At 37.9% G+C, this 23,362-nt stretch overlaps 1 protein-coding gene, 1 long non-coding RNA gene and 1 pseudogene across 5 annotated transcripts; 1 reads left to right on the top strand and 2 right to left on the bottom strand.

The window, feature by feature from the left end:
* On the bottom strand, window positions 1-628 carry LOC104452261 (annotated as a pseudogene).
* Window positions 629-4,942: 4,314 nt separating this feature from the next.
* On the top strand, window positions 4,943-8,483 carry LOC104450637 (shikimate O-hydroxycinnamoyltransferase). Of its 4 annotated transcripts, none has more exons than XM_010065288.3 (4): window positions 4,943-5,077; window positions 5,175-5,241; window positions 6,319-6,791; window positions 7,332-8,483. In XM_010065288.3, the coding sequence occupies exons 3-4, from the start codon at window positions 6,366-6,368 to the stop codon at window positions 8,241-8,243; spliced, it is 1,338 nt and encodes a 445-aa protein (XP_010063590.2). In that variant the 5' UTR covers window positions 4,943-5,077; window positions 5,175-5,241; window positions 6,319-6,365; the 3' UTR covers window positions 8,244-8,483. The 4 variants fall into 4 exon arrangements, with proteins under 4 accessions (XP_010063590.2, XP_039162392.1, XP_039162388.1 ...); XM_039306458.1 differs by having other exon boundaries at window positions 6,324-6,791; XM_039306454.1 differs by having other exon boundaries at window positions 5,175-6,791.
* A 3,530-nt stretch (window positions 8,484-12,013) lies between these two features.
* LOC104431718 lies at window positions 12,014-13,711 on the bottom strand. Its single transcript, XR_005548350.1, has 3 exons — window positions 13,412-13,711; window positions 12,523-12,595; window positions 12,014-12,072 (listed from the first exon to the last, which is right to left on the bottom strand). It is a non-coding gene; the product is annotated as an uncharacterized LOC104431718 (long non-coding RNA).
* Window positions 13,712-23,362: the final 9,651 nt, after the last annotated feature.

Genomic DNA, 23,362 nt, shown 5'->3' on the forward strand with positions numbered 1-23,362 from the left:
TCAATGATGCATAATCAAGTTAAGCTTCATCTTTGCATCATGAATGACTTTCTTCGAGGTGGAATGCTGGCTTACTTCATATGCTTCGTTGATCTGATGAAAGTGCACCTTGCAATTGCTTCCTCTGCATACGTCCGGATGATACTGAAAAAGGAACATAAACAAAGCCAAAACCCATCAACGATCTTGATCAAAAAGTGGCAATCTGTAACGGCATAGCTTACAACTTTAACTACAAGAAAAACCATTCCCCAAACCAAATCATCCGATTCATAATTGAATTGAGACCTGCAAAGCAAGCTGTCTAAAGGCCTTCTTGACCTCAGATTCAGAAGCACCGCGATGAATTCTGAGTCTTGTATGGATATACAACGGAAGAAGAATGCGAGCAAGACTCTCTAACCTCATCTTTACATGCCATCCTCTTCTTCATCAACGTCCTTTCATTGTTCTTGAGTTGGATCCAAGATGACCCATTCTTGCCCATCAAACCAGCAGCACAAGCCATGCCTCACAAATGATCTTAGACTGGAGAAAATGAAAAGCAACAGATATCACGAGTACCAAAGATACCGCAATCCAAGCACCCACAATAAATCTCCCCCTTTAATAGACACAAAACAGCGAAAAATACAGAAGGCTTCTGCTTGCGGTTGTGGTATTTGAACTTGGAAGGTGGGTTCTTAAGGGTGCATGGTAACGCTTTTGTTTCAAGGAACAATTTCTTTTCGAAATAATTTTTTTCTATTTCTATTCTTGGAAATATTTCTCAATAAAAGAATGTATTTGGTAATTACATAAAATTTATATTCTCAAAATGAAAAAGAATAGGAATGTGTTTGGTATGATTGACAAAATTCTTTGTAATGTATAATTTATTTTAATTTTTATTATTTTTCCTTACCGCCGCCGATCGCCGTCGAAGATGGTCGGCGGCGGTAGCAATGGAGGGTGGCGGCAACGATAGTCATTGGCGATAGCGATCGGTCGATCGACATGCGGCGGCGGTCATCATTGGTGGGTGGCGGCGGCTAACGGCGACAACGGTGGCAGCAGCCTCATTGGTCATCGACGGTGGGCCGCAGCAAGCGATGGCAATGGTAGTCGCAACGACAATGGTTGGCTTGTGGCGGCAATGGTTGGCCTAAGACAAGTAGCGAGGGGGGTGGCGGCTGGCAAATAAGAAGAGAAAAAGAAAGAATGAAAGAATAAAAAGTTGCCGATGAATAAATTTGGAACGGAAATAAAAGGTAGAAAAAAGCAACTTATTATTCTCGAGAACAATCTCTAGAAATAAGTTTTTTTCTTCTTTCTTTTTATTTTCTTCTTATTTGCTAGCTGCCGCCGCCCCCGTTGTCATCGTCACCTGTCGTGGCCCACTGCTAATGACCATCGAGGCTGCCAACCGATCGACCACCAGCTATCATCGTTGCCATCCACCACCAATGACCGTCGACGCCATCGCCTATCGACTAGCCAATTGATCGCTGCCACATCTGACTCCAACCACTACTAACCGTCACCAGCCTCCACCGATCACGCCACAATCGATAGTAGAAAGCGACGATCGATGTCATCAGCGGTCAGCAATGGCTGGGGTTGGCAGCGGGTAGCAACGTTCGGCGATGGCGACAGAGGTTGGAGGCGGTAAGGAAGAATAAAAAGAATTTTTTTAAAAAAGTTACATTACAAAAAATTTGTCAATCATACCAAACGCATTTCCATTTTTTTTTTCATTCCAAAATAAAAATTTATATTGTTATCATATGGTTCTTTTATTGAGTAATTGTTCTGAGTAATAGAAATAGAAATATATTATTTTTGAAAAGAAATTAAATTTCAGGACAAAAGCCTTACTATACGCGCCAATGGACAGGATGGAATGGAAACGCGCTTTAATAGGAAGGGACGAGACGTTGAGAGCAGGAGAGGAGACGACCCTTCGCTAGGCTTGACTGGCACTTTGAATGTTGATTTGACGCTGCCTATGGGCAGCCTCCATTATTGTTGTTTAATGATGACTTCGCTTTTAATCTTGGGTGCCATTTACTATTTAAATAAGGCAAACCGCACATATCTCAACATGCTTTTACCATTCAAGAAAGAGAGAGATGTTGAGTTGTCAGTACAGATAATGGTAGTGACATGGAATTGATATCAAGGTAGAATTTGGCACATTGCTTTTGTGAATCAACTTTCTGAATAATTATTTTAAAGAGATGATAGAGTAAAAGAGGAATTTAACATATAGGATCCAATCTTGTAACATGAGAGATGTGGGATTGAATTTGATATTAGCTTTTTATCTGGTTACGAATGAGGACTTTTGCTACGGACTTATTTGGGGTATATAGTAATTCCTACCACCTTCTTAATAAGATTGAACCTTTAGTTATTTTAAGGCATCATGATCGTTTAGTTCATTTTTTTTATTAATTAATGCCGTTAACCAACTTCATGTTTACCACATTGTCAACTTCTAATACGAACAAACTTGTTCGGTCTTTTATATGCAAACAGTCGTATTCATTCACAAGCATTCACATGTTTGGTTGTGCTTTGAATTGGCTTGATATCTTCTCTAACCTTCATTTGGAGTGTCTTCTCCAAAAAAATTTGTCATTTGAACGGAATAGTTTACCGACCAAAAAAAAAAAAAAGAACGGACTAGTTTGGAGCACATTCATATGATGGACCCAAATTTTCTCATCTTAGAATTAATGAACAAAGGGGGAAAGGTGGAATGCAAGTAGAGAGTTAGATAGAGGGGGAATCATCAAAGGAATCGACAAGTTTTCTAGTCATACTTGACTATTCCAAATGAGATTTTATAACCACTGGGATTCACCCCACGGCCACCCTTCCAATATGGAAGGGGGAGATGAGGGGTTCAAATCCCCACATTCTCAGGGGGATGGGGTGGGGACGCGTAAGTTTCAGAAGTGGATTTCGACTCCCACACTCTACAAGAGGCGGCAAAAGTCCGAGAGTGAAGTATAAAGTAGGAATAGAGTAGAGACGACCAAAAAAAAAAAAATGAGATTTTATTACGAAGCACTATCGGCCTATTTAATAACATATCAAATAGTATCTGATTTTATTATTTTGTTTCCTTAAACAAAAAAGAATAAAAATCTATTTGGCAAATTTTTATTCCTAGAAATAGATTTATAATAGAATTAAGAAATAGAAAAAGTTATTTATTTGCTCCCGGGAACAACTCCATAATCAAGCTAAATCATATTCTTTTTTTTTCTCTTTTCTTTTCTTCTTTATCTTTTCTTTTCTCTTCTTTTTCCTCTAGCCAATTTCAAAATATTAAAAATAAAAGAAAATTTGAAAAATATAATAAAATTATAACATAAATTTTAAAATATAATAAAAGTACATAAAATTATATTTAAATGTGATATATTATATAATAAAATTATATATATAATAAAAATAATTAAAATTATAATAAAATTATATAATGAAATTATTAAAAGATTAAAATTAATTTTAAAAAATATAATAAAATTACATAATAGAATTATATTAAAATATGATAAAATTGTATAATAAAATTAAGAAGTATAATAAGATAAAATTATGTAATAATTTCATTAAAAAATTAAAATAAAAATATAATAAAAGTATTAAAAAAATTAAAAGAAATTCTAGGTCACAGAAAAAATTTAAAGGTCGTACCAAACGCATTTCTATTCCAAGAATAGAAATTTTTGATAGTTAGTAAACACTTTCAAATACACATAAACTCATCTAGAGAACAGAATAAAAAAAAAAAAAAAGGTTATTAAATGCCCCTATATCTCATGATAAAAAAAAACATGTTACAAATGAATAAGAGATAGAGCCATTAGAGAAAAATGGACATTTTCAATTTCTGCAGCGCAATAACGCCGACAATCATGAATGAGATACGAATCCAATTATAATATCGCCCCACTTGAGAGAGAGAGAGAGAGAGAGGTCTCCATAAATGAAGACATCCAACAAGAGAGAGAGAGAGAGAGAGACAGAGACAGAGAGACAGAGAGGGTCTCCATAAATGAAGACATCCAACACCTTATTTCTATCTATGTAGAGATATTTGTAAAAATCACAATGCCGGAATTACTTTAGTCATTTTTTAGGAAAAAAATAATATGATAGAGTATGGTTAAATGTTTGAATATGACCTAATTGCTCAATTGTCTACATCCATCTGTGTGAAATATAAAATATTAAAATATTTAGTCTTTACTAATCTATGTGAATGCACATAAACCACTACATCCACATATGTTGACTAAGATTCTCTACTTATAGAGTGGTCAGTAGAGACAGCGCCCCGAATGTTATTCAAAGTAAGGAAATGTTCACCTTTATTAGATGCTTGTTGACTTTTCAATCAAACCATCAAGGGTAAAAACTAATGATTATTACACAACTTTATACAAAAATCCGAAATTTAAGTGGTTAGATAATGACATAAATTAAATTAAAGAGATGCTCTAGTCATGACTAATCCCTGTCCTAGCTCAAGATTTTAACCCAATCAAAAGCTCCAGCCACTAAACCACATACTTAGATATGATTTTTAAAGTGATTAAAAACACTTATGGATGTGCCAATTCACCTTTGTAAACTCATTTATAGTTAATCAATCCTCATATCCCTAGATGCTCCGGGTGCGTCGCCCATTTCGATAAGAGCAAACTGCGACTCATCATGACGATACAGAAGAATGGCCAACAAAAGTAAAATAAATATAAAAAAATCATTTACTCTTTTCCAAGCAATTTCATCAGGTAATCCTCACCGTGTTTGTTATGTCCACAGAAATCCGAATCGAGAATCTCCACTTATCGCTTCGGAGACCGACGTTGTGGGACTAACAACGACAGTGAACGAACGGCCATGGGCGTCCATGCAATGGGCAACAATCCCAGAGGGGGGGCCAAGGGTCCCGGAGCAAGGGTAGGGATGGGGCGTAGGTGGCGAAGACGACGCATCTTAACGCGAAATAGGCCATGGACTTGGATCTGCCAAATGAATAGAATGCCTCTGACATTCAAACATAAATGCCTCAGCTGTATGTAAACCTCGCCTTTTCTTCGTCAATTGAAAAAACTCTATATATATCTCTCTCTCTCTCCCCATCATCCTCTTGAGTTTCTTCTGCTCTGCAGCACCGAAGCGTTCGCCTCCATTGAAGGTCGCAGATGATTCTTGGCATATTCGCAGGAAACACTTTGTGTAAGTGGACAGCTCTTGCATTTCTCCCTTTATCTTCCTTTCTTCGCATTTTCGTTTCGTGTTTTTTGACTCGAGTTGACCTGTTCAATGAACTCCCAACGCAGTCTTCCTGTTCCAGCTAATTCTTTTCTTAGAAAAATTCTGAATTTTGATTAGTGGGGGTCTTGTAACGTCTTAGTCAACTCAGATGAATAAGCACCCATTTGGTTCAGCTTTGGAAAATATCCTTAGAAAAATGTTTAAGGAGTTTTTCGAAATACAAATAGCATTTGATGAATTATAATTTTAAAATGGATGGGGATATAACTTTTGCTTAAATGTCCCTCGGTAAAAATTGCATTTTGTAAAGGACTTTTACTATTTTTTTTTTTAGTTTAGCCATTGATGGCCAAAACAGCTGCTGCTGGCGATCAGATTTGATCGCCGAACGACATCACCTGAGCAGGTGATGCCGCCTAGGTCGTGGCGAGGCGATGCTACTTGAGATCACGCAGCCCGTGAAATCACGTGGCCCAAGCATCGCCTACCTCATCATGACCAAGGCAGTGGTGGCCGCCACGCAACCCCAGGCGAGCATGAGGGTCGAGTACATGGAACGAGAGAGACGTGAGGCAAAGAGAAACGTGAGTGAAGAGAAATGGAAGAGGCATTTATGATTTTCGTTTTATAAAAGGGAAAAAAAATGGAATTCACTTAAAAAATAAGGACAAGATGGGCAATTGACATACTTTTATTAAACCAACGAAGTAACATTTCGAAAATGTTAAAGGCACCTCCAGCTCTCCATTCCCCTAAAAGCCTTTGGAGTCCTTTGAAGATGCAATTGCATCTTCTCAAAGCCTTCAAAAAAATAATCGAAACACAATTGCATTTGGCAAAACCCCTTTAGAACCTAAAGCCCCTTTTAAATGCTGAACCAAATGAAGCCTCACTCGCCCCCAAAAAAACACACGTCGATAGAAAAAGCTAAGCCAACCACTTGGTTTCTACCAACTTTCTAATGGAGACCAAGGTATGCAAGCTCAATAAAGACTTGATTTCTTTTAACGTTGTTGTTTCTCTAATGTGTTGTTGTAGTCTAGCATCCTTTGGTTCGAGACAGAAATCAGCATAAGGGCGCTCGGATGATATCAACGTTCTCAAGAATGATAATCAATGTCAAAGGGACGACTATGGTACGTCCGGCTGAGGACACGCCGAGATGTACCCTGTGGAATGCGAATTTAGACTTGGTGGTCCCGAGCATGCACACCCCAAGCGTGTACTTCTACCGACCGACTGGATCAGATGACTTCTTCGATTCCGAAGTGCTAAAAGAGGCGCTGAGCAGAGCCTTGGTGCTGTTTTACCCCGTGGCCGGGCGGTTGAAGAGGGACAAAAATGGCCGAATCGAGATCGATTGCAATGCCGAGGGCGTGCTGTTTGTTGAGGCGGAGACAAGCTCGGTGGTCGATGATTTAGGGGATTTCGCGACTTTGGAGCTCCGAAAGCTTATTCCGGCTGTGAATTACTCTAGTGGGATATCCTCGGACCCTCTTTTGGTGCTACAGGTGTGATTTCTCTTTTTGATTCTATTCCTAGAATTGGTTCATCCTAGTGCCCATGTGCTTCTCATCATACTTTATGAACTTTTGAAACCTCAAATAGAAGTTGAACTTTGATTTTGACGGTCGTGTTCAATGCTCAGAGATAAAATCTCTCCCATTTGAAAAGTACGAGCGAGGGATCCAACTCGGTCATCTTGTACCAACTTTTTGGCTTCTTTCAGCTATGGTTTTATTAACTTAAAAACATTGAAGAAGACCTTTGTCTTTGACTCAGACCAGAGACAGTACATGCCAGCAACAATTAAGGGTTTCAGATTGGTGCCTTTAGTTTGCTTCTAAGTTGAGAGACCTGGCCGAGCTTTCCTGACTCTCGGAATTCATGCGTAAAAAAAAAGACCAGAATTTGACCCTACAATGAGCAAATTGATTTATCAAGAGTAAGCCGCTTGGAAGCTAATGTTTGCTAGCAGTTACCAGTTCATCAAGTAATTGGACTCAAATCAGATTTCAGTGTTATTAATTTCGATTGTTTCCTTTATATAGGTTACGTACTTCAAGTGTGGGGGAGTTTCGCTTGGTGTTGGAATGCAGCACCATGTGACCGATGGTTTTTCTGGTCTACACTTTGTGAACACATGGTCTGATCTGGCTCGTGGACTTGACGTCAAGCTCCCTCCATTTATCGACCGGACCCTTCTGCGCTCCCATAGCCCACCACGGCCTCAATTCCCTCATATCGAATACCAGTCTCCACCTGCATTGCGAGTTTCTCCTGAAACTACTAATTCAGCTTCAGATAGCTCTACTGTTTCTATTTTAAAAGTTACTCGGGAACAGTTAGACGCCCTAAAGACACAGGCAGAATTAGAAAATGGAAACACCACTCGGTATACTTCCTATGAAATCTTGGCAGGTCATGTCTGGCGATGTGCGTGCAGAGCACGCGGACTTTCTGATGATCAAGACACTAAATTGTCCATTGCAATAGATGGACGGATGAGATTGTCTCCACCACTTCCGCAGGGTTATTTTGGCAATGGGATCTTTACAATCACACCAATTGCTGTTGCAGGCGATCTCATATCAAAACCAGTATTGTATGCTGCACAGAAGATCCATGAGTCATTGGCGAGAGCGAATGACGATTACCTAAGATCTGCCCTTGATTACTTGGAGCTCCAGCCTGATCTCTCAGCACTGGCTCGCGGGGCGCATACTTTTAGGTGTCCAAATCTGGGCATTACTAGTTGGGTTAGGTTGCCCATCCATGACGCAGACTTTGGTTGGGGCCGCCCTATCTACATGGGGCCAGGCAGGATTGCATATGAGGGATTATCATACATATTGCCTAGCCCAACCAGTGATGGGAGCTTGTCTGTTGCTATCTCACTGCAAACAGAGCACATGAAACCGTTTGAGAAATTCTTCTACGACCTCCCTGGTGAGTCACCATGAAAAAGGTGCAAGCTTGACGACTGAACGGTCAGTTTCTAATACCGATAGAGAAGAACTTTCTTCTTTCCTTTTATCTAGTTTCCTCAAAGAAATCTTTTGCGCATGTTATTCATTTGTCATGCATAAGTGCACCAATGCAGCTCTATGCCGCGATGGGATCGGGTGCATCGCACAGTACTCAGAGAATTTGTTTGAAGTTCAATTTATAATATATAGCTAGATATGCTTTTCTGCTTTTGATTCCTGAGATCTATCGTCATGGATGAGGTGTTAAACAAGGTGTCAATGAACAACTCGACCAGAGAGCTACTGACTCCGTAAGTTCTACCAGGTCTGTGAATTATGTCACTTTCGCCTGCTGAAATGCAGATGCATCATTGAAGTTGGATATTCTCGAATTTGAACGTGTTACTTTGCCTTCATTTCTAAGATTGCCCTTAAATACCGTATGGTTGGTTGAGCTTTTCCTGTGATGACTTAAGAAGCGATTGGAGACTCGGCCTTAACCATCAGTGGGACCGGTAGGTCTAAAGAAAAGAGAGCGAGAGAAAGAAACCTGGCATGACGAATTAAATCATCGAGGTTAAGAGCTAAGATTCGTTTCCCTGAAAGTTCTGCTCATCACACAAACAACCAACCGCCAAAACTTCACTAGACTATAAAAACAGCCAAATTCCCGAAGAAGGCAATATTGACAAGCACGATTGTGAGGCCGAGAACGGATATGGTCCCAAATTAAAGGTATCAACACGAATCCACAATTGAAGCCTTGACCTCATTTCTTAAGACCTATAACATCTATTGGTAGTTTTGCAGAAGCATGTGTGTGCAAGTGTGTATTTGTAAAATATGGGTGGATATAAGTGGACTACAAAGGCAAGAGAGTATGGATAAAAAAAACAGGACTTTTATTATGAAAGTTTGTATTATAAAGGAAAGAGTGTTTCTAGTTTTTCTTTGCTACATAAAACAGTCACCACAACTCCTATTTATAGGCGTGAGTCACGACCTTCCTCCACCAACATTGAGTACAAAAATTAATATAAAATTACAGCTGCTTTGTCTTCTGCTTGTGCGGCTTCTTTCAGATCTTCTGGCGGCTTCTCCATTAATTTTCATTTTTCTATTCTCTGCGGCTTTTGTTGACTTTTACTTTTCTTTTGCCTTTTTGCTGCCCATGTGGTCTTGCTGCCGACGTCATACCAGAAAGTTCTTCAACATTTGAGAGTCTTCTTGCCTTTTCTTGCATGCACGTGTATTTACTTAGAGCAAGTTGTTGCCGCCAACTTTTTTCTTTCTCCATTAAGCATGAATAGTCTAAAGCTTTTCAAAAATGGATCACTTTTTAACACTCCTCATTGATCCATTTTTGTGATACTCCGAGCATGCTTCTCAATGTCTCGAATTTGTTATTGGTAGTGTTTTAGTGAATATGTCCACAATTTGGTCTTCAGTCTTACAATACTTCAGCTTGATTTCTCTTTTGTTTTGTACTTCACAAATGAAGTGATATTTTATGTCAATATATTTGGTTCTTCCATGAAAGACTGGATTTTTTGATATCGCAATCGCGGACTTGTTGTCATAAAATATTGGCGTTGATTCCATTTGTGGCTCTCCAATGTCTTCTAGAATCTTTCGAAGCCATATTGCATGGCTAGTAGTTGTAGCAGCCGCAACTTCTGTAGTGGATTGTGCAACTGAGTCTTATTTTTTCGATATTTATGAAAATATTCCAAAACCTAATATGAATGCATAATCAGTGGTGCTCCTCCTGTCATCAGATGATCCTGCCCAATCACTATTAGTATAACCGATCAACTTAGTTGTTGCACTAGGTTGGTACCAAATACCATAATCAGTGGTTCCTCGTAAGTATCTTAGAATTCTCTTGGCTGCTCCAAAATGAATTTGGCTTGGACTCTGCATAAACTGTGATAGTAAGCTTGTCGCGTACATAATATCTGCCCATGTAGCAGTTAAATATAGTAGACTCCCAATTAGGCTTCTGTAGAGTGAAGCGTCTGCTTTTTCAGCTCCATCTTTTTTCAATAGTTTCTCATTCATCACAAGTGGTGTTGCCACTGTTTTGCAATTACTCATCTTGAATTTTTCAAGGAGCTTTTCTGCATATTTCTTTTGTGAAATGAAAATTCCTTCATCTTGATTGACTTCAATACCGAGGAAATAGTTCATCAAGCCCAAGTCCGTCATCTCGAATGTCTTCATCATTTCTTCTTTAAATTCTCGGATCATTGTCTCATTGTTTCCTGTATATATGAGATCATCTACATATAGAGAGACAATAAGAGTGTCGGACTTACCTTGGGTCTTGATGTAGAGTGTCAGCTCACTCATACTCCTCTTGAATCCTTGCTTGATGAAGTACTCATTGATTCTACTATACCACGCACGTGATGCTTGCTTTAACCCATATAGGGCTTTTTTGAGTTTGAGAAATTTTTCTTCTTAGCCTATTACAGTAAAGCCTTGTGGTTGCTCCACATATATTTCTTCTTGAAGATATCCATTTAAAAATGCCAACTTCACATCTAGTTGATGGATCTTCCATTCTTTTTGTGCTGCTAGGGCTATGAGTGTTCAAATAGTATCAAGGCGAGCGACAGGGGCAAAAGTTTCAGTATAGTCGATACCTGGTTATTGCAAGTATCCTTTCGCCACAAGCCTTGCTTTATGCTTCTGGATTGATCCATCCGCGTTGAGTTTTGTCTTGTAGACCCACTTGACGCCAATGATCTCTTTGTCTTCAAGTCGATCGACAAGCTCCCAAGTTTCATTTTTCTCGATCATCTTGATCTCTTCCTCCATGGCTTTTATCCAGACTTCATCTTTGGATGCTTGTTCGTAGTTTTCTAGTTCCAAAATAGCAAAGTTGCATGTGTCGTAAATTCTTCTAAAGGCGTTTACCTTAGTACTGGAGACTCTGGAGTAGATTCTTCTTGCGTGACTCACTCTTGGAGAGCTTGGTGGAGTTATGTCATGAGTGGTGGAATCCATAGGGTGTAAACGGTTCGGTTCGGTTCGGTTTTGAAAACCGAACCGAACCGAACCATTAGAGAAAATTTCCGAACCGAACCGAATAAGTCCCGAACCGAACCCGAACCGAACCGAAAGTTCGGTTCGGTTCGGTTTTTCGGTTTTCAAATTTTGGGTTTCGGTTTCGGTTTCGGTTTTCGGTTTTCAGTTTTTTTTTTTTTTTTTTTTTTTTTGGGACGGCTTACCTTCTGTATAAACTCCTTGAAGCATTGTCTAAAGTCATCAATAAATTAGATTAAGAAAATCCATGAGAATATATAAAAACAAAATTTAAATTCTAGAGCTTGCTCTCCTATTGTTATTATCTTGAAACAAAGCATGAAGTATGCATTACCCAGTTCAAGTTTACCCCCAAGTCTTATGTAATGATGGTTAACTATTATAAGAATCCTGGGAATTCTCTACTAATGACGCAATAACAAATCGTTTGCAATAACTTGTATAGTCAAGTATGAATAAACAAACAAGCAAACAAACAAAAAACAACAACAACAACTAAGCTTTATCCCACTAAGCAAGGTCAACCATATAAATAAATAAACCATGGAAGAATCATATGCACAAACATGTTTCCAGCTTAACCTTCAGGCAATTCATACCCGCCCCTACAGAGCTAATGAGTATCTTCTCAAGCAAACCAGATTCACAACTCAGAGCGTCAAGCCAATACAAAAATGTCATCACTATGGTTCCACCTAGCTAAAAAATAGCACCTCCCGGTAATTTTGAAGGGGCCCGGTTTTGCTAAAGCTCGCTCCACTTCTTCACTAACCTGGTCAATATTTCAGAAAGTAAGTTCTTAGGCTACGTTAAAAACTTCAAACATAGCAAATTCCTTTATGACCAATTTTGAGGAACATTATATCGTTATGCAGGCAAAAGCATGATCCATTCCCTCGCTCCAAATTAAAAGTGTAAACTAAACTATCATAGTCACTACATGATATTTGGCAAAATCAAAGATGATATTGCTAATGCATAGTCACCCTAAACGCAAACATACTACACTATACATGAGATTTTCACTTCTCAAGGCTCTCAAGCCAATTTAAGGAGACAAGTGATACATATAGAATCAGAATATCACTCACTCCCACAAATCATGATAACCACTGTTCTCTAGTTTCTTCATCAACCAATTTTACTACTCTTCCATTAACCAAGAGAAAAGAACATGGAAACACAATAAATGAATAGCATGCGGCTGCCAAATTTATCTTACCACACGCCGAAGTATGGGCTCTAATGATGAGCAAAGTTTCTGCAAACTATCCACCTTGAGAGCTTCAATGACACTGCATCAATATAAAGGAACATTAATATATTTATAAACCTCAAAGGAACAACCATTTTTACATAAGATGCATAATTATAGATAAATTCCTCTGAAGAAGGCAAGGACACATAACAGAGACAGATCCAGGGCCCAAAACTTTTAGCTACATTGGATGCTATCTATGGAAGATGGTAGAATTCAAGTTCGTATAGAAAAGAAATAGGAAAACAGACGAAAAGAGTCAAGAATCTACAATGAGAAGTTGGAACCCTTTTCCAATTGTCGAACTTGATACTTTTGTGAAAAAGAATAATTGTTTAAGCCAAACACAGATAAAGAGACAAAGGGAAAAAGAAAAACAGATGAAAAGAATCAGGAATCCACACAAAAAAAAAGTCAGGACACCCTTTTCAGAAAGGCAAACATAACTATATTAGGAATAGAGAGATAATTTAAGCCAAACACGGCAAAAAAGAGGAGGTCAAATTAAGAATCTGTAACCCAAAGCCAGAACACTAACACCATACAAAATAGCAAGAATCTGCGTTACTTTGCACCTTCTAAACATGAAATCAACCTTGAAGTCAACCACTGCAAGCATTTGATCACTTTGAAACTTGGTGCAATATTTATGTTGGATCTATTAGCAGTCTGTGTTACATAACACCGACAATGCAAAAAGGGTTCTTCAGCAAAAAATCATTAATTATCTAGTAAACCACACGCAATATACAATTAGCAGCCCTGCAACTTCCCAGTCCGAGTCTCGCTCCATTTACATGTTGCCCAATACGATAACATCAAAACAATTAACCTCAACTGTTTGAAGACAAACCTGAAAGCGAGCGATGGCATTAGCAGCAATGGTGTAGGCGCTGCCCAGTGCCCATCTGAGGAGGGGCATTGACGTAGTAGAGTGGCGTCGTGAGGACAAAAAGGGTCAGTCTCCGAAGCGCCGTTGCTCGACCCAGCACAGCACACAGCTCCACGAGTCGCCGGCGCGCCGCTGCCGACGAAGAAGGAGAAGAAGAAGAGAAAAGGGCGTGGCGGAACAACCGGTCCCTCAATCGGTCGCCGTCCCTGCCGCCGTCGCCGTCCTTGTCGCCGTCGCCGTCGCAGTCATAGTCACCGTTGCCGTCGCACCTTCAAGATGAGAGGAGATGGGAGACAGGGAGAGAATAAGAAATAGGGTTGGCCTTTTTGCCGGTTTGGTTAATGCTTAATGGTTATTGGTTCTATTTTTCGGTTTCTCGGTTCGGTTCAATTCGGTTAACCGAAAAAACTGAACCGAACCGAAAAATTTCGGTTTTTAATGAAAAACCGAACCAATGAAAACCGAACCAAAAAACCGAATTTTTCGGTTCGGCTCGGTTCGGTTTTCGGTTCGGGTTCGATTCGACACCCCTAGAATCCAGTACTTCTCCTTCTTCTTGTGATGTTGACTCCTCTTGAGCAGGTGGTATGTCTGGCAAGGTGATGTACTTTTTCTCAATCTTCTCGCTCTCCCAATTCTAGGCAGCATTTTCGTCGAACTCTACGTCTCGACTAATCATAAGCTTCTTGGTTCTTAGGTTGTAAACCCGATAGCCTTTTGATTGGTCACTGTAGCCAAGAAATATTCATTTTTCTGTCTTTCATCTAGCTTACTCCTTTTTTTGAGTAGGGATGTGGACATAGCATATGCATCCAAACACTTTGAGATGCTTTGCTGAAGGCTTCTGTCCACTCCATGCTTTGACTGGTGTTTTATTTTGAACAGCTTTAATTGGACACCTGTTTAACAGGTATACTGTAGTATAAACTGCTTCTGCCCAAAAAGTGTTGGGAATGCCTTTCTCCTTTAGCATGAACCTCGCCATCTTCATGACGGTTCTATTCTTCCTTTCGACTACTCCATTTTGCTCTGGGGCGTAGCCAAGAGTTAGTTGATGATGGACTCCTTCATCTTCACAGAATTTATTAAACTCCTTTGAATTGTATTATGTGCCTCTGTCACTCCTTAGGACTTTGATTCTTTGGCCACTTTGATTCTTGACGTGGCTCTTGAATTTTCTGAAGATAGAGAAAACCTCTCATCTTTCTCGAAGAAAGTATACCCACATCATTCTTGTGTAATCGTCAATGAATAGGATGAAATATTTATTTTGATTGGGTGTAGGTGTCCTCATCGGACCGCACACATCCGTGTGGACAAGTTCCAATGGCTTCTTAGCTCTCCATGTGCCTCTAGATGGGAAGGACTTCCTCTACTGCTTTCCAAAAAGACAACCCTCACAAACATCTGAAATTTCTGTAATAGCTGGAAAATCTCTCATCATATTTTTCTGATGGAGAATTTTTAGCCCATCAAAATTGAAGTGGCCAAATCTTCGATGCCATAACCATGAATCATCAAGTTGAGCTTTCATGGCTATATCTTTAACATATTTCCATCGAGTAGGAAAATTCTTATTTTCCATCTTAACAGAGGCAATGACATTTTTATATTTATCATAGATAATGCAGGTATCTCCATTAAAATATAGAGAATACCCACTTTGTATCATTTGGCTCACACTCAAGAGATTTTGTGCAAGACGAGGGACTAGATATACATTATGTATATATTTTGAGCCTTTATTCGTTTCCACGGCGATGGTGCATTTTCCTTTGACATCTACTAATGCACCATTGCCCAACTTACTTGGGATTTCACCGACTTATCAATATAGTAAATATAGATTCATCCCCCGTCATGTGATTGCTATACCCACTATCAATGTACCATGTTTCATTTTTATTATCATTTGCCGCTTGGCCTGCGTAGAATGTATTCTCTACACTTTCTTTTTTTCCTACATAGTTTGCTCAATTATTTGTTTTCGAGCGACAATCTTTTTCTACGTGGCCATTTCTTTTACAAAAGCGGCATTGTTTTTTATTTTTAAACCAACAATCCTTCCACAAATGATTTGTTTTCTTGCAAATACCACAAGGTGGATAATTTTCCTTTTGTATAGTTTCTCCTCCTTTTTTATTTTTCCATGAGCTCCTTCCAACATTTTTAGATTGATGAGACCATATATTTACTTTAGACTGAAAGACACTTTCAACTGAATCTTCAGCTTGTGCTATTAGTCTTTTCTCATGTGCTTCTAGAGAGCCAATTAATTCACTTATTGATAGGGTCGTCAAGTATTTATTTCCTTCTATAGTTGTGACTATGGGGTTGTATTTTTTGGTAAGTGACACCAATATTTTCTCAACAACCCTTTGATCAGTTATCCCATCTCCATAGGCTCTCATTTGATTAACTAGTTCTTTTAATTTTTCACAATATTCTTGTACGGTCTCATAATTTTTCATTTTAGAATTCTCAAAATCTCTTCTTAGTGTTTGAAGACGAATAGTGCATACCTTTTCCGATCCTTGAAATTCTTCTCGTAGTATATCCCAAGCCCCTTTTGCAGTCCTTGCTCCAATTATTCTTGGAAATACAGTTTCTGAGAGTGCTTGCTGGATAAAGTATAGTGCCTTACATCCTTTTGTAGTTGATCCTTTAAAACACTTGCACCTTCCGGCGGAGCCTCGCAACCTTTTTCCACGGTGTCCCATAAGTCTTGGGCCATCAAAAATGTAGTCATTTTTATGCTTCAAAAATCATAGTTGTTCCCATAAAAAATGGGAATGGAAATGAGGAAGAGGTAGAGTTGGCCATGGTTTAGTTAGTGGGTATTTGGAAATGGTAGTTTTAGGAATGGGTAGGTAGGACAAACGCCTAATACCAACCAAAGACATGACTCTGATACCACTATTAGTAGTTTTGCAGAAGCGTGTGTGTGTAAGTGTGTATATGTGAAATATGGGTGGATATAAGTGGACTACAAAGGCAAGGGAGTAAGGGTAAAACAAACAGGACTTTTATTATGAAAGTTTGTATTACAAAGGAAGGAGTGTTTCTAGTTTTTCTTTGCTACATAAAACAGTCACCACAACTCCTATTTATAGGCATGAGTCACCGCTTTTCTCCACCGACATTGAGTACAAAAATTAATATAAAATTACAGCTTCTTTGTCTTCTGCTTGTGCGGCTTCTTCCGAATCTTCTGGTGGCTTCTCCATTAATCTTCATTTTTCTATTCTCTGCGGCTTTTGTTGAATTTTACTTTTCTTTTGCCTTTTTGCTGCCCACATCATACCAGAAGTTCTTCAACATTTGAGAGTCTTCTTGCCATTTCTTGCATGCATGTGTACTTACTTAGAGCAAGGTGTTGCCGCCAACTTTTTTTCTTTTTCCGTTAAGCATGAATAGTCTAGAGCTTTCCAAAAATGGATCACTTTTTAACAACATCCATGCTTTGGGAAGGCTGACGCCCATTTACAAATGAACGGTGAGATGCTTCTTTAAGGTCAACACCCGACGCTGGTCTTTGCCGGAGGAGGCGTTATTTGTGATCTACAATGGATAAACTTGAAATGCTGTGATATACCAAACGATTAAAAGCATAAGATCACTGGCATTGGAAATATTTTCACATTTTAAGAGAATATTCAGGTGCCAGATTGTCTGCCTTTGTGTAAACCTTCATCACTATCCTTTCAACTCAGACCCCTCAAACCACCAAAGAGAATTAACACAAAAATTCCTCCTACTAATGGTAACAGCTAATTTGCAAAGAAAGAGAAAGGCGAAAATATCAATGAATCTGGAAGCTCTCACTTTGGGTTGTTCAAGGCCTGCCGACATGCTTAGAGACTTTCTACATGCGTGAGGAGAAATTGATGCCAATAACAAACATTAACCGCCATGTCATTGCCCGTGACAAATATTGCTTTTTCCTCTCATTTCAGCTTTTAGGCATTATTTGTCTCTAATGTTCCAAAAGAGATGGTGTAGTAGATAGCAAAGGAGTGTGAAGGGCTAACTGGGATAACTCTGTGTTCACTGGCCTACTCTTCACCTTACTCTTCACAAATAATGAAGGTTAACCACACAATTGGCAAAGTTCTACACAGTCCTCTCCTAGTTCTTCCTGTCTAACTTAAGTGCAAAACCTAGACAATGACAACGTTGATCAAGAGTATCAAGTAAAAATCTAATCTTTCAAGTATTATACATAAAGCTGGTTTCAAAAAGTAGTTTTAGGGGCGCGCATGACAAAATTTATGTTTCTCTATTTCTTTATTTTTCTGTTTTCTGGAATGGGTATGAAACAAAAATCCGTTTAATAACATAATTTTATTTTTTTATCTCTGGAATAGACTATTCCAAAAGTAGATTTAGACCAGAAATTAGATATTAAATTTTTTTAAGCTTTTCTATTTATGGAACAAAAGTGAGAAATGAGAATTTTTCTCATCGTTCACTTTTGTTACTGGTCGTTGCCACCCCACCACCCAAGGGATGTTGAACGCTTGCCCCGAACGGTCGCTGCTCAAGGCCCCTCGCTCGTCGCCGGTCACCAAACACCCGCCCGCCACCCCCTTAGAAATAGAAATTTTATTCAGTTATCAAATGAATTTCTATTTCAAAAACAAAAATTTTGAATTGTTATCAAACGCGTTTCTTTACTCAGGAATTTATCAGGGAATAAAAATTGATTTCTAGAACAAAAATGTGGTGATGCGCGCCCTAAACATCTTTAAATTGCATTCCATTCTCTATCTTTATGTCATGCTTGTTCAATTCACTGATGGATTGAGGATGTTAGATAAAACCTATGGGTTTGGTAAGCTCATAAAAAAGAACAAATGTTCACCCGATCGTGCCACACTGTTCTACTTCTACCTCAAGATTTATGAAGTGTTTGGTCACGAAACATTTGTATTTTGTATTGGCAAACTATCAAATACTTCTATTTAAACTTAACTCCCACTCCTAACTTTGCAGCAGCAACATTTATATTTACATCAATAATCCATTTTCTAAAGTCAGACCTTTTCTACTAGGTTCTCTGGAATTTGGATCATCAACAGAAAGGGATCGAAAGCCATATACATAAAGACATCTGAATCTCATTCTATGACAAGATGAAGCTTATACATCCTTAAGTTTTTCCAACATCACAAAGCAAGAACAACAAATAAAATTTGCTAGTTGTTATTGTCCAGCAAGAAGGGGTACCGTCATGTTCGTAGGTATGGGAAAAACACAGCAACACAACATGAAATTAGTCATTTCCTGCCACTTTCCCAGCTAACTATTGACGCTCATAACCTTCCATTATATGGTTTTATCGGGTTTTTAACATAAGAAGCTCAAAATGTCCTCATTTGAAAGAGCACATAGGGTTCATCAATGGGGTGGTAGGTTCGATTGAATTCTTCTTCTGTGCAATGGTAGATTTGTTACGAAATTGCACGTTGATTCCAGACTAATAACGCTCGCAAACAATTCACCAAACGTAATATAATAATAAAATAATAGAATCAGACGAATATGCCAGAAAATTTATTAACAAAGTTCATCCAAATTTAGGTTACGTCTCCGCGCAGAGACACTCTACAAATCTACTAGATTTCGCAAAAAGTTAGAATACAATGATGATCTTCTCTCAAGATCATTAAGAACCCTCATAATGAAAAAACTCTTTTTTTTCTTCTCTCTTTTTCTTGCCTCTCTATTTTCTTTTTTAGCATCTTACCATCACTAATATAATATAAAGGTGTAGCTTTTAACCTAAAAGAAAATCTAATAGAAAAGACAAAGCAGCCCCTAAAAATAATTGGCTTCATTTATAACAATTTCCCACTTGAAGACAAATATATCCGAGCACCAAGCAACTTTGCATCCATCTTCTTCAAAAACTAATATTTGAAAAACTTGTGCCTGTGCGATACTCCTCATCAATCAACATGGAGTAATACCAATGGTAGTAGTACAGAAAATATATTTCTCTCTTTCTACTACCTTGGTCAACATGTCAATTGGATTCTTTGAGCCATCAATCTTCTGTAACTTTAACTCATTTTCTTTCAATGCTGACTTAATAAAGTGATAACACTTCTTGATATGTTTAGTCCTTGAGTGATAAGATGCATTCTTTGCTAAGTACACTGCACTTTGACTATCACTTCACAATGTACTGACTGGCTATTTTCGATATAGCTCCTCCAAGTAATCTTGTAACAACATGATTTCCTTGGAGGCTTCTATAGCGTCCCTTCGCTCGGCTTGACTGGCACTTTGAATGTTGATTTGACGCTTCCTATAGGCAGGCTCCATTATTGTTGTTTAATGATGACTTCGCTTTTAATGTTGGGTGCCATTTACTATTTAAATAAGGCAAACCGCACATATCTCATCACGCTTTTACCATTCAAGAAAGAGAGAGATGTTGAGTAGTCAGGACATATAATGGTAGAGTGACATGGAATTGATATCAAGGTACAATTTGGCACATTGCTTTTGTGAATCAATTTTCTGAATAATTATTTTAATGAGATGATAGAGTAAAAGAGGAATTTAACATATAGGATCCAATCTTGTAACATGAGAGATGTGGGATTGAATTTGGGGGAAATACACTATCAGTGCCATAAGTTGTGTACGGCGCTCACTTTGGTGCCAAAAGTTTCCGTCGGATCACTTAAGTACCAAAAATTTTGAAAAACGATCATTTCAGTACCAACGCCGATTGGGTTGGCCGAAAATCCGACATGGCAATTTTTTATTAATTTTTTACGCTAACGCGGCTCGCCAGAGAGTACAGTCAGCATGTAAATCACAAAACGACGTCATTTGGTGTTTTCCCCCAAGTCGAAACCCTAAATTCCCAAATCGAGAGAGAGAGAGAGAGAGAGAGAGAGAGAGAGAGAGGCATGGCGGTGTCGTCTTCTTCCCCGAATAACAGCACCAGCACTAGCCACTCTCTAAGCAGAACCTGATCCACCATCTCCATATGCGCCCTCCTTGTTTCCCTCGCACTCTTCGTCTTCTCTCTCTCTCTACACCTCCAACCCCCCCTTCTTCCTCCTCCTCCTCCACCCTCACCTCCTATTTTCCCATTGCTTCTTGCCCGAGAAACAACCTCAGCCTCTCCTTGCTCACCTAGTCCAGCAACTACGATAGAGGCCAAGCGACGGTGGTCAAGCATGGTGGCCGAGCGATGGTGGCGGAGCACGGTGGCCAAGCAAGTTAGGTCGGTGAGGATTGAATAAAAAAAATCCTAATTTCAATCCCAAATGAGCTGTGCAACGTCATTTTTGTGAGGCCATCCACATTTGATGGCAAAACAACATCGTTTTCTTAAGGAGGATGGAAAACGACGTCGTTTAAAAAGCTCATCGATTTTTTTTTTTTTAATAGAAAAGCCACGTAATCATTTTGGCCGGAATCTCTCGCTGGTGGCACCAAAGTGATCGTTTTTTCTCCGATTTGGCACTTAAGTGATCCGACAGAAACTTTTGGCACCAAAGTGAGCGCCGTACACAACTTATAGCACTGATAGTATACTTCTCCCGATTGAATTTGATATTAGCTTTTATCTGGTTACGAATGAGGACTTTTGCTATGGACTTATTTGGGGTATATAGTAATTCCTACCACCTTCTTAATAAGATTGAACCTTTAGTTATTTTAAGGCATCATGATCGTTTAGTTCATTTTTTTATTAATTAATGCCGTTAACCAACTCGATGTTTACCACATTGTCAACTTCTAATACAAACAAACTTGTTCGGTCTTTTATATGCAAATAGTCGTAGTCATTCACAAACATTCACATGCTTGGTTGTGCTTTGAATTGGCTTGCTATCTTCTTTAACCTTCATTTGGAGTGTCTTCTCCAAAAAAAATTGTCATTTGAAAGGAATAGTTTGGAATAGTTTGGAGCACATTCATATGATGGACCCAAATTTTCTCATCTTAGAATTAATAAACAAAGGGGGAAAGGTGGAATGCAAGTAGAGAGTTAGATAAAGGGGGAATCATCAAAGGAATCGATAAGTTTTTTGGTCGTAACTTGACTATTCCAAATGAGATATTATTACAAAGCACTATCGGCCTATTTGATGACGTATTAAACAATGTCTGATTCTATTATTTTGTTTCTTTGAACAAAAAAAGAATAAAAAATTGTTTGGCAAATTTTTTATTCTTGAAATAGATTTAGAATAGAATTAAGAAATAAAAAAATTATTTATTTGTTTCCAAGAACAACTCCATAATGAAGCTAAATCATATTCTTTTTTTTTTCTTTTCTTTTCTTCTTTTTATTTTATTTTCTCTTCTTTTTCCTCTAGCCAATAGCAAAAATATAATAAAATTATTAAAAATAGAAAGAAATTTTCAAAAATATAATAAAATTACAACATAAAATTATATTTAAAATAGAATAAAATTTCATAAAATTATATTTAAAATGTGATATATTATATAAAAAAATTATATAATGATAAAATAATTAAAAAATATAATAAATTTATATAATGAAACTATTAAAAAAAATTAAAAGAATTTTTTAAAATATAGTATAATTACATAATAGAATTATATTAAAAATATGATAAAATTGTATAATAAAATTTAGAAGTATAATAAAATAAATTATATAATAATTTCATTAAAAATTAAAATAAAAATATAATAAAAGTATTAAAAAAATTCTAAGTCACAAAAAAATTTAATGTTGTCATACCAAACACATTTCTATTCCGAGAGTAGAAATTTTTGGTAATTACTAAACACTTTCAAATGCTCATAAACTCATCTAGAGAACATAATAAAAAAAAAAATCATTTCTAAGATTTTTTAGCAGAAATTATTCCCGAAAATAGAATGGTTACAAAACGTCCCATATATCTCATGATAAAAAAAACATGTTGCAAATGAATAAGAGATAGAGCCATTAGAGAAATATGGACTTTTTCAATTTGTGCAATGCAATAACGCCGGCATTCATGGGTGAGATACGGATCCGATTATAATATCGCCCCACTTAAAAGAAGAAGGCTCTTCTTGTGGGAGGGCCAAAATAAGCCAGAAGTCCAATAGGGTATTCTCATCCAAAAATTCTGTGGCCTCAAATATATATGCAGCCATCCAAAAGGCCTTAGGTCTAAAGACAATTGCAATTGAATGCTCTCTACAACCTTGTCCCACAAGAATTCCAGCAAGTTTCCATAAAAGAAAAGAGAGAGAGAGAGAGTGATAGAAAGGGTCTTCATAAATGAAGACATCCAACACCCTATTTCTATCTATGTAGAGATATTTGTAAAAATCAACAATGCCTGAATTACTTTAGTCATTTTTTAGGAAAAAAATAATATGATAAAATCTGGTTAAATGTTTGAATATGACCTAATTGCTCAATTGTCTACATTCATCTGTGTGAAATAAAAAAATATCAAAATATTTAGTCTTTTCTAATCTATGTGAATGTACATAAATCACTACATCCACATATGTTGACTAAGATTCTCTACTTATAGAGTGGTCAGTAGAGACACCTCCTCGAATGTTATTCAAAGTAAGGAAATGTTCGCCTTTATCAAATGCTTGTTGACTTTTCAATCAAACCGTTGAGGGCAAAAACTAATGATTATTACACAACTTTATACAAAAATCCGAAATTTAAGTGGTTAGATAATGACATAAATTAAATTAAAGAGATGCTCCAGTCATGACTAATCCCTGTCCGAGCTCAAGATTTTAACCCTTCAACCCGTGCTATATCTTTGGGCTAGGATTAGGAACATTAGAAGTTCGATTTCTTTGACAAAGCCATGACACGAGACGTGGCAAAGAGCAAAGGGCAAAGAGCAAAGGCATGCCGCACTCTCCCAAAAGCGCACCCCCACCCCCCCA

The sequence above is a fragment of the Eucalyptus grandis genome, chromosome 1 (assembly GCF_016545825.1).
Source record: "Eucalyptus grandis isolate ANBG69807.140 chromosome 1, ASM1654582v1, whole genome shotgun sequence".
NCBI lineage: Eukaryota > Viridiplantae > Streptophyta > Magnoliopsida > Myrtales > Myrtaceae > Eucalyptus > Eucalyptus grandis.

Coding starts and splice junctions, on each gene's coding strand:
- LOC104450637 (XM_039306454.1), top strand. CDS start 6,366: ATGATATCAACGTTCTCAAGAATGATAATCAATGTCAAAGGGACGACT. Junction 6,792..7,331: donor ACCCTCTTTTGGTGCTACAG/GTGTGATTTCTC, acceptor TCCTTTATATAG/GTTACGTACTTCAAGTGTGG.